The sequence below is a fragment of the Castor canadensis genome, chromosome 7, assembly GCF_047511655.1.
Source record: "Castor canadensis chromosome 7, mCasCan1.hap1v2, whole genome shotgun sequence".
Lineage (NCBI taxonomy): Eukaryota > Metazoa > Chordata > Mammalia > Rodentia > Castoridae > Castor > Castor canadensis.
This window is the reverse complement of record NC_133392.1, coordinates 9,188,599-9,200,299: the sequence shown is the minus strand read 5'-3', so window position 1 is coordinate 9,200,299 and position 11,701 is coordinate 9,188,599. Positions and strand designations below refer to the sequence as shown.

The 11,701-nt window shown below is 38.6% G+C and overlaps 1 protein-coding gene across 2 annotated transcripts; it reads left to right on the top strand.

Moving 5' to 3' along the window:
• Nucleotides 1–9,590, top strand: Pstk (phosphoseryl-tRNA kinase). 2 transcript variants are annotated; one of them, XM_020171804.2, is made up of 6 exons: nt 1–271; nt 2,329–2,620; nt 2,929–3,127; nt 5,908–5,983; nt 6,487–6,580; nt 9,374–9,590. In XM_020171804.2, the coding sequence occupies exons 1-6, from the start codon at nt 56–58 to the stop codon at nt 9,571–9,573; spliced, it is 1,077 nt and encodes a 358-aa protein (XP_020027393.1). In that variant the 5' UTR covers nt 1–55; the 3' UTR covers nt 9,574–9,590. The 2 variants fall into 2 exon arrangements, with proteins under 2 accessions (XP_020027393.1, XP_073934236.1); XM_074078135.1 differs by lacking the exon at nt 6,487–6,580.
• The last annotated feature ends 2,111 nt before the right edge of the window (nt 9,591–11,701 follow it).

Below are 11,701 nucleotides of genomic sequence, written 5' to 3'. Positions count from 1 at the left end.
CCGACGGTGTGTCGGGGAGCCCGCCCCGGCCGCCGGCCGCCTCCACACCAGCAGCATGCAGACCACCGGGGACACCGGAGGAGCGGGTGGCGAGGGGCCGCGGGAGCTGGCACTCTGCGTCCTCTGTGGCTTGCCCGCGGCGGGAAAGTCGACCTTCGCGCGTGCGCTCGGCCACCAGCTGCGGCAGGAGCGGGGCTGGGCGGTGGGCGTCCTCTCCTACGACGACGTCCTGCCCGACGCGCCCCTGGACGGGGCGTGCGCGCGACCGCCGGTCAGCAGCCGGGGAGGGGCGGCCTGGGGCAGGGGGACGGATGGGTGCTGTGCTGACTGTAGTGAGCGCCTGCTGTGTGCCAGGCGGTGCCTGTGTGGGAGATGGAGGCCTGGCAGGTGGACAGACGAGAGGTGGACGCGGGGCTGGGTTAACACCGCAACGAGTGAGTGAACCGTAGAAATCTGTCAGCTATGCAGTACGATGCATCTGATCTAGAATGGTGCACTGCAGAGGTTTATATGTGCATTTATGTACTGTACTGCTTGTCCGTGCGGTGTTGTCCTTCCTGGTGTCCATGCTGGCCTTGAACTCCTGGGCTCAAGAATCCTGCGCAGCCTTTCCTGTGGCTGGGACTACAGGCACCACCGCGCCCCACACGGGAATCTTAAGGCAGGGTTAAGTTCAATGTTCAAGGTGGAAATTTCTCATAGTCAGATGAACTGATAATTCCTTGCAAGTTTCTTCTTAGAGAAGGGAAGGAATCTCTAAAAGATTGCGACATAGCCAGGTTAACACCAGGTTTTGTTGGTCTTGGGCCATTTGTGAAATCCTCTTAAGAAAAAGAATACAAGTTGTAAATAACAAAATTGCTAGGGTTCCTTCAAGAAAGAGAGGCTGACCAAATGAAGGGTCTGGGCTGCTGAGGCTTTGGCTGTTTCTTAGTTGACCACAGAAGACATAAACGGCTTGTTTTTAGGAGTGAGCTTCTGTGTGCTAAGTGCACACTTGACCTTAAGCTCTCCACTTAACTTCCCAGTGAGATGCACCCCTTTGGAGAAGCACATGGAAACTGATCCACCTGGGAAAGAGTAATGTCATCTATCGCATACTCACTCTAGAGCAAATAGTCTTTGAAATAAAGTGTTATGTTCATTGCTTAATGCCTGAATATAGACACGTTCACAAAATCAACTGCAAATATGGTGTGACTCCACCCTACTAGTGTATATGCAAAGATACGGCGATATTAAGTATGTGGAAAAATTCATTAGTCTGCTTCTTCATTCTTGGTTAATTATGAGGTAAATACAATATCACAGTAGCACAGGTCTGATTTGTTTGATAGTATTTTCACTACTCAGGAGGATGCTGAAAGTTGCTGATAGATTGGTTGTATTCCCCCACCTTTATTACTAGATATTTTCCACTCTTCCCCTGCAGAGGACATGGGACTCATTTAGTCACCATGATTAGAACATGTCACCTTTTATGAAGTGATAAATGTTTGCTTTTTAGTGGGTTTAGCTGATGTGCTTGTATGCGGTATAATAGTGGTAAGGCATGGACAGGCAGAAGAGGTCGCTTTGGTGTTTTCCCTCCAGTGCTCTCTCTAGAGCACATAACCAACACAAGACTACTTGTACTCCCAGGCTGCTTATGTTCTTCCCCACAATCTGTTTCCTCTGTCTTTCCTAATCCTACAACTTAGCTGTTAACCTGAGGTCTTTCCTTCTTGACCTAAGGATCTTTCAATTGACTTACCTTGTTGTCTACAACCTTTTTCATTCAAGGGCAAACCGGCATTGTTATATCTTAGCCAAACTACTTCAGTTTGGTAAGATACTGATTTTGGCTTTTCCTTTCTCCTTGATGGTAACAGCTTTTCATTCTCTCATTTATTTCCTCACCCAGTCATTCATGCATTTAAACACTCCTGGAGCATCTTTGAGGTGGCAGGCTCTCAGCTGGAAGCTGGGTATACAGTGGCCTTGTGGTCTAGCAGGAAGATAGAGTCATGCAAACAAATGCCTGAACCACAGAAGGCCTGCTAGAGTGGAGACCTATGTACAAAGTGGGGTGTCATGATAAGCAAGGGAGGGGCTGGGTTGCCTTCTCCATTGTTGAGTCAAGAAGGCTTTCACACAGTGCTAGGAACATTAAATAAGAGTTTTCCAAGCAAAGGGAGAGGTGTATATGAAGACATGGAAGCCTGAGAAACTCCAAATGGTTCAGTTTTGTAAGGTGAAATTTCATGTGAGACAGGGTGATAGTGAAGCCAGATGACCACCCTACTGGCCAAAGCCTAATGTAAATTGCAGTTCTCTGGTCTTTTGTAGCCATCCCGGTGGAAAGCGCTTCGGCAGGAACTGCTGAAGTATCTGGAGTGTTTCCTGATGGCTGTCATTAACAGACGTCCAGTGTCTGCCCCAGCCAGCAGGACTGAAGCCATGTGGGAAGATTACGTAACCTGCTTAAAGGCTCAAGATTTGGTATTTCCTGCAGAACTTGAGACCCAGTCTTGCTACCTCTTGACCAAAACTGCTATTTCCAGACCTTTGATTTTGGTTTTAGATGACAACTTTTATTATCAAAGTATGAGATATGAAGTCTACCAACTGGCTCGGAAATGTAACTAAAATGTATTTTTTCTTACATGTGGACACATTTATTAATGTATCAAAATAATCTCTGCTTTCTTCATTGAGAATTTGTATGAATTTAGCTTTAAAAGCTAGGTGTCAGTATTGCAAATGTAATTTTTCCTGGTTCAGCTGTGATTATTTGTCTAATATATATATATATATATATATATATATATATATATATATATATATATATATGTATACACACACACACACACATATATATATTTATTTATTTATTTCACATTTTGCAACGATAGACCAGTAACTTGGTGATTTTTAAACTGTTTTCAGATTCACTAGGCTTTTGCCAGCTCTTTTTAGATTGTCCTCTGGAGACCTGTTTGCAGAGGAATGGTCAGAGACCACAGGCACTGCCTCATGAGATCATCCACCTGATGGGGAAAAAGATAGAAAAGCCCAACCCTAAGAAAAATGCTTGGGAACACAATAGCCTCACACTTCAAAGTCCAGCATTTCCTTTGGAGGCCAGGTATCCTACTCAAAATGTCCTCCCACGGTGCTCCCCTGTGCTAGGCTTATTTATTTATGCTAAATAAATGCTTAACCTTATTCTCTTGGCTAATCCTCACATAGGCCCTGGAGTTACACATGTGAAAGAGCAAACTGAAGTGAGAAAGTTCAGTTTGACCCGAGTCATCAAACTTGTGACAGCTGAGATTTGAACCTAAGTTTGTTTATAAATGTTTGCTCTTAACTGTTAGGAGTATAACACCTCACAGAGACGGGGCAGGGAATTCATAACAAAACATGTTTGATACTCTCACCAAAATAGTCTAAATAGGTGGTCCAGTGTTTTTTTTTTTTTTTTTTTTTTTTTTTTTTTTTTATAGAAAGAAGTCTGTGGGCTGCAGATATCTCTGTGGTAGAGCACTGCTTAGCCTGGGCAGGCCTTGAGTTTGAGACCTAACACTGCAAAAATAAAAAGAACTGATAATGAATCCTAATTTGCCTAAAAGCTTTATTTTTTCATTTTGGCAGTACTGGGTTTGAACTCAGGGCCTTGTGCTTGCAAGGCAGATGCTCTACCTCTTGAGCCAAGCCCCCAGCCCTGCCTTAAAGCTCGTTAGTAACTCTGCTGATGTGTATGTAAGGCTCATGGGTTCTGGCATCTTAATACTTTCCATCATGATGTTAGTCTCCAGAGTTCTAGAGCAGCACATTTCTAGAAATTTCATTAAGGATGGACATGTGTATTGGTACTGTCCAGTACAGTAGCAGCTAGCTACATCTGATGACTGCTCACTTAATATATATAATACAACTGAATACCTGAATTTTTATTTAATCTGATGTTAGTTAAACTTAGTGCCGTTGTGTTGACAGTGCAGTTCTTGAGGTATGTTGCTCATATTTCCTTAGTTCAATTTTTAAAAGGCTAATTTTTAAAAACTCATTCCTCAAAATGTTTAGTTGCCAAGATAGTTTCTATACATTTTATAAAATTAACATACCCAAAACAAAATAAAAATTGCATTTAAGTGGCTACTACAGATGCAGTTTGTGAAATAAATTCTTGGGGAGGTTTCCAGTTTTAATTTGTCATAGTGTCTTGAAACTTTGAGCAGGCATATAGCCAATTGATTGCTACTCTTTCTGGGATAAATTTGTTTCCTTTGGAAACGAGTGGTGGGTTGGGACACTGGGATGTCCCATTAGAGTGGCATACAGTTATCACTGCTTTGGGGTTTTTTGTTTTTTATTGTATGTGTGTTTGTGGTTTTGGGGGGATCTCTTTTGGCAGTACTGGGGTTTGATCTCAAGGTCTTGCGCTTGCTAGACAAGCATTCTACCACTTGAGCCACACTCAACAACCCATCATCACTGCTTTGACACCGTAAGACATAGGCCTCAGTAGAAGTGAAGAGAGTGTGGATATCTATATTGTGACTGGCATCCCTTACCACAATCTGCAGTTTTGTCCCAAGTCTTAAGAATGTGTTCACCTGTGCTCATATCCAAATAGTCACAGGGTAACTGAACAGGCAGAGTGGAATCTGGTAGCCCTTGTATTGGACATTGAAAAGTGATCTGATAAATGTAACTTTTCCAGGCTTCAATGAAATAATAATCACAGCAGCTAGAGCTATTGATCACATTCTAAGTATGGGATATATCTCTGAACATTAGTTAGATATATATACAGTTTCATTCAATTCTCACAACCACCATTTTAGGGAAGAAAGTGCAGTCCTCATTTTTATGGATGGGATAACTGAGGCCCAGGTAAATGAAGCATCATGCCCAGGTAGTGCAAAGCCCAGGGGCCCAGTGAAATCTCACTCCAGAACCTGGGCTCCTCCATGTTTAGTGGTCATCTTGAGGTTGAGCTGTCACGTGATAAGCTCACTGACTTAAAATTGTTGAGCTCTATTTCCTATACTTTGAGTAAACTACAACTCCAGACCGTGACTTACATACTCTAATAATTGTGACTAGCCTTTCAACTTCATATCCTCCCCCTTTCCCTACCCCCTTGCTACTTGTAAGCCAAAGTGGCCTTCCCTGTTCCACAAGTTTATTCTTGCCTCTGGACCCTTGAGCTTGCTGTCCCCTCTACCCTTCCCACATACTTAAGCTGACTGCCTAGCCTGGTCATTTAACTAGAGTAAAGTTGTTAGCTGGACTACCTAATCCCTCACCAGGGTCACTTTGTTGCCTTCATTCATCTACTTACCACTGTCCAAAATTATTTTTTGCTGTATTTATTTGTCTCTAGTATATTATCAGGCTTGAAAGGACAGGAATCCCGTGGCACCCCCAGATTATCACAAAGTTTCACATATGTAGTTGTACAACATTTTTCATATAAGATAATAAATATTTGTTAAATGGATGAATGAACTTTACTTCAATCCTTAATTGACCCTTGATCAGTGAGGAACTTTGCTAATCCTTTTCTAGTAAATAAGCAGAAGCCAGAAAGTAAGAACTTATCACCTCTCTTTAGGGACTAAAAGTTTTAGTAGCCTACAGTCCAGTATTTAATAGGGGAAGAGAATGACTTGTCAAACTTACTGATAAAAGTCTAAGAAATTTAATATGATGTAACAGGGTTGGGCTTATAATATTTTGAGCTACTAAATATGCAAGTGGAGGGTAGCTTCCAAATGATTTATTTTTCCCCCTTTCATTAAGGATGTTGGATTATAGTAATTGTACTTTAGAATTCAGTTTAGTACTAACACAAGTTCTTTAAAAACAAGTGTTTGATGTAAGGATTTATTGTATTTTATCCTACTTTCTCTGTAGCCTGCAGGTGATTGATTTATTGCTTACTGCTTTGGAAAATCCAGTAAAGTATGTTGAAGACAATATGGAACAAAAGGTAAGGCTTCCAGTATAGATTTAGTATAAATGGAAAGAACATTTGTAGGAGTAAACACGGAAGACACGATCGGGGGTTTGGCGTCTCACCTGCGTTCAGCTTCTGACCCCCGGATGCAGTGAGCTGTTGCATCTTGTGCAGGCCAGCCAAAGCCTCACACTGAGGTATCAGGAATGCTTCAGCCTGTCAGTGCTATGTTGGTGCCTTGAAACGGACAGGAATGGGAATGTTTGTACAACAGAAATAAGCAAACACTACACACAGGTATAAGGGATTTGTTTTTGTTTTTGTTTTTTCTGGAAAGCCAGTTACTAGACATTTACCAGGATACCACTGCTTAGAGGGAACACAGTTTACAATTGGACATAACTCATCTGGACTCTTTCCTAGGGAAAAATAATGAAAGGAAAGCCACTTCAGCTTTTCTTTTAATCCCTTCAAATATGAGTCACCTATACTTCAGCCATTTCTTTTATAAAACTGTTCAATGTCTTATCACACAGGATACAGACAGAATTATTTGTTCTGCTAACATTCTTCATAAGGCTGATCAGACGTTCCGAAAAAGTGTCTCTCAGACAATGAAGGAAGCAAAAGGTATGTCTAGTAGTTATGTGCTATTTAGCTAATGTGACAAGGACTCTATTACTGCTGCTGTTTCCTTGACACTCAGGTAGTTTATTAGCTTTTAAAGTTTACATCATGTTACCAGTTTAAATTTGTACTTCAGTTATATGTAACTGCAAGTTTTTCCCCTGGAACTGGGTATTCATTCATTTAACCATCCAATAAATTTTTACTGAGTGGCTGCTTTATACTAGGCCTTTTTCTAGATACTGGGAAATCAATAGGAAGCGTATTCTACTAAACATAGCTAAAACAAGTAATTATATGAATATATATCAGTGCTCTGAAGAAAGGGTAGTATAAAAGTGGTGGCTTTTTAAAAAGGGTAACTAAAAGGAAGGTTTCCCAGAATGACATTTAAATAGATGTGAATGATGGGAAAGAACAAGCCATGCAATTATCTGAGGGATCGTTCCAGGTACATGATGTGCAAAAGCTCAGAGGAAAAGTTGCTTGAAATGTTCTGGAACAGAAAAGAGGCCGTTGAGCCTGGAGTGAGCCAAGGAAGGGGTAGATATAGTTAGGGGTCAGGTTTAAGATTAGCATGGAGTTTGAACAAGGTTAATATATTGTAAACGTGAATTTATTAGATGAAATATGTGCTAATTATAGTTTTATAAAATAGCTCCTTTAGCATTGAATATTTAACTCTTTCCTATTTTTAAAATTTTATTTGAAAAAAGCAGCTAACATTTATTTAACTCCTCTTTTTATATGCTAAGTGCCTTAAGTTTCTAATCTTTACAGTCCTTTAAGGTGGGTGTAATTTTATAAATAGGACATGGAGGTTCCCAGGGTATCAAGTAACTTGTAACTTGCACAAGGCTGAACCACTATTAACAACTTGGACAACCTGGGATGGAGCTGCCTCTGATTGTAATCTGCTGTTCTGCTCCCTGGAATCAATCACCTGCATTTATTTCTACTGTCACAAAACCTTAGGGCATTAGTACTGTAGTCACCATATTGTGTTCCTCAGACTTTTAAAAAAAATCCATAATGGATAAGTAGATTATACATTATTAACCAGTGTGTAATACAGTACACAAACACATCCTCATGTTTAAGGAACTCTGTTTTATTTTATTTCATTTTAGGGAAACACTGGTTACCACTCACTAATGGGTTACAATCCAAAATTTGTAACAGAGGAACAAAAATGGCAACAGAACTGGAACAAAAGCAAAAATAGCCAAGGGGTTCTGGCCAAAACATTTGTCTTTCTTCTGTTCTATCCTAAGCCCAAATCACTCTTGATTATTTTGCACCCATTAGAAAAATACAGATTTTTTTTTTTTGAGCAGGGGAGAATTGTACTAGTTTCTAAGTCTGTACTTAAAATTAAAAATACAGTTGCTCTACCATCAAGAAAGCGAAGACAACCCACAGATGGGAGAAAGTATTTGCAAATATGTATCTCAAAAAGAACACATATACAGATATATTATATATTACATAATATGTATCTATATAGTCTTACCACTTAGTAATAAATAACCCAACTCACAAATAGCCTAAATCTAAATAGATACTTCTCCAAGGAAGATATACAAATGGCCAATAACTACATGAAAATGCACTTAACATCCTTTAGTCAACAGGGAAATACAAACCAAACCCATAAGGAGATACCACTTCACAGCCACTAGGATTAAAAAGTTCAGCTATTGTGGGTGTGAAGTCAGAGCCTCATACCCCACCATCAGGAATGTAAAATGAGACAGTGGCTTTGGAAAACAGCCCAGCAATCCCTGAAATGCAATTACCATGTGGCTCACCAATTCTGATCGAGGGTATAGACTCGAGAAATGAAGATGTGTTCACACAAAATCTGTTTATAGCAGCATTATTCCTAATAGCCAAAAGATAGAAACAACCCCAATGTTCATCCTTGATGAGTGCATAAACAGTGGAATACTATTCAGCCATAAAGAGGAATGGAACACTGATACAGGATACAACGTGAAGAACCTTGAAAATGTGCAAAGTAAAAGCAGTCATGAAACACCTCATCCTGTGTGACTCCGGTCATGGGACATTTCTACAACAGGGAAATTGTGAGAAAGGAGATAAGCGTTGCTCACAGTTTGCAGGTGGAACTAGAGCGGGCAGGAGAGGAAGGAGGGTGATAGCTAAAGGGTATAGGTTTTTTAGGTTATGACAGTGTTCTAAAATTGAGTGGTGATGGTTGTCTCTTCCTGTGAGTACTAAAACCCATTGTTTTATACAGTTTAAATGGATGTTTATGGTGAGTTATCATGCAGTTATCTGATAACTGCATGATATATACTGTCGAAGAAGAAAATTTCAGATTCTCAGTAACACTGCCCCCATAGCAGTGGCTGTTGTATTGAGCACAGCAGATACAGAATATTTCCATCATTGCAGAAAGTTATAGAACAGCTGTTCAAGGTACTATTTATCAGTTTCAAAAGCAAAATTCTTCTGTTTCTGCTTTTTTGTCTTTAGGCAAGACAGTAAATTAGCCGTCTTGGCCCTTACTAACAACAAAAAACACAGTTCCCTTTCAGGTCTGTTTTTTCTGCTCACACAAGTTATTTGCTTCAGAACAATTTGCTTCAGAAACAATTCTCTGAGTTATTTCAGATGACTTTCCTGTTACCTTTTGTCTATAAATTGCTACAACTTAATCATGATTATTTATAGAAGATTCTAACTGGTTTATCTAATACGACCCAATTAAAGACATTAGGTAGCCAGATTTATTTACAGAAATAATTTGAAAATATCTCCTTATTCTAGATGAGCAAATACTTCCTAACAACTTGAAGCTTCTAGCAGAAGAACTTAACAAGCTCAAAGCAGAATTTTTGGAAGACCTAAAACAAGGAAACAAAAAGTATCTGTGCTTTCAACAAACCACTGACCTATCAGATGTGATTTCTTCATTTTGTAATGAGAAAAATAATATTGTACAGAAGTATTTTTCAAAGCAACATTAAAATTTCTGAATTTCCAATCACATGTCTGATTTGGGTAAGCTTTTGCAAGCTAGTTAAAACAAAAGTTTTATATTGCTAGACGTTTTCTAGGCCAATAGTGTGAACTGCCAAAGATCATTTTTTTTAAGTCTATTCAAAAAAAATTTATTTGTCATAACAGAAATAGGAGGCAGCTCTCCTCACTGATATACTAGAACCCTTGGGGCACAGGAGTCAGGTTGAATGGATCTTGACACAAGAAGAAACAAGATGCAGATAGGTGGAGCTATTTCTTGTTTTTAACTCATGATAGAACTTTTCATGGTAAGGCATTCTACAAATTCAAACCATTGCAGCCATAAAATCCTTTTTCTTTTATTAACATTTTACATACTAGAAAATTATTAAAAAATTAATTTGATCCTAGTTTCCAAAAAAGTAAAATCAAGATCATTAGAAAGTGTTATATTTTATTCATATATTACAAAAGCAAAGCTTCATTAACAATATGAACTACAATACTATAGTTATTTCAGCATTAAATTGCTTTCTGGATCCCTACACAATATAGTGTATTTTACAACCATAATGCAAGATTTATACTTTGCATACAAAATATGTTCTTTACATCAAAGTACATATTAACAAAAACAAGTTCTAGAAAACAAACCCTCTAAGACTAATGAAAAAGTCTTTAGCGGGGAATTTAATTTTTTTGTAATTCGTTCGATAAATATTTTTGCAGAACTTAAAACGAGGTTTATCTTTATTTTTTAGTAAGAATTCCCTTTGTCAAACAATTCTGCAGATGAATGGCAAACAGTTATTTCTAAAATGAAATAGCACACTGAAAATACCCAATGGAATTTTTTTCAAAGTAAAAGTCTAGCCTTCACTTGAATTTCAAGAAGTTGTAGCTACATACTACATTAGTAAAATCTGAAATAAAGTTATTCTGTTAATCTCTTCACAGCTTCTTAAAAAATATTAGTGGAGATAAATTATCTACCAACTTTAAAAATCTAAACTTATGTTCACTGAACAAAAATAAATTTAGTTTTAGAACATTGCCTGTTAATGGCAAAGTACTATAAATAGTGCATGTTACAAACTTCCCAACTCAGTTCTATCAAATATTTCATTAAAAATAAAATGAGAGGAACATATTCAATATGTAAGGGAAGATCCTAACATCTTTTCAAATACAGAATTACCTCAGGAAATTTAAATAAAATTCTAAATCTTTCTAAAAGTACAATTCCAAGAAAGTTTCTAAGGTAGATTTGCTTCAAAAATTTTAGTGCATTTAGAATTAATTGTAGCCTTTAAGCATCAACACCTTTGGAATACAACTGTGCTCCTATAATTAGAGGAAAATTATAACTTTTCATTCTAATTATGAAAAAGTCTTTTCCATGTTTGAATTAAAATGTACCTTCAAAACATTCATTTTTAGTGGTTAAAAAATACAGTTAATATACAACTAATAAGCTGGTTTTAAGGAGCATTCTTCTGTTTTTGTTTTTTTATGAGACAGGGGTCTTGCTATGCTGCCCAGGCTGGCCTCGAACTCCTGGGCTCTAGCCATCCTCCTGCCTCAGCCTCCTGAGTAGCTGGGACTACAAGCATGCGCCACCAGACCCAGCTTCTTCCTCTGTGTTTAATGAAAATTCTCGTTTTCTGTTTGGGGTATTGCTTTTGTTTGAAGAATAAAACAGAAGAAACAATAATTGTAAAAGCTTCCAAATGACAACCTGTTTCTTTCTGGCAACTGATAAATACTAGAGTTGAGTTATACATTTGGAAATTGTTGCACTAATTTGAGCAGTGAGTGATTTAAGCATCAGACTAAAACAACTGTAGAACTTTAGAGTAACAGATTTGACAAAGAGGAGACTTCCCCTTTGGACAAAGAATTCTTGGTGCTGCAATTAAAGCAGTTGAGATGAGCCTCCATTGGCTGCTCACCACAAGCCCTCCTTGAAATGGCTTTCTAGCACTGGGAGGGAGGGCAGAGGACTTGGAACCTGGGGTTTTTGTGGGCAGATACCATCAATATTTCCCTTTTATTTACTATAAGAGTAGAGATCATTTTTGGTTAATGAATGCTCAACAGGATATTTTTTGTTAAGAAGCCAATTAGTATTTT

Bases quoted from the DNA above. Each gene is read 5' to 3' on its own strand.
- Pstk (XM_020171804.2), top strand. From the start codon at position 56: ATGCAGACCACCGGGGACACCGGAGGAGCGGGTGGCGAGGGGCCGCGG. The intron at 5,984-6,486 runs GTAAGGCTTCCA...CTTATCACACAG, and splicing joins AAGACAATATGGAACAAAAG to GATACAGACAGAATTATTTG. The intron at 6,581-9,373 runs GTATGTCTAGTA...TCCTTATTCTAG, and splicing joins GACAATGAAGGAAGCAAAAG to ATGAGCAAATACTTCCTAAC.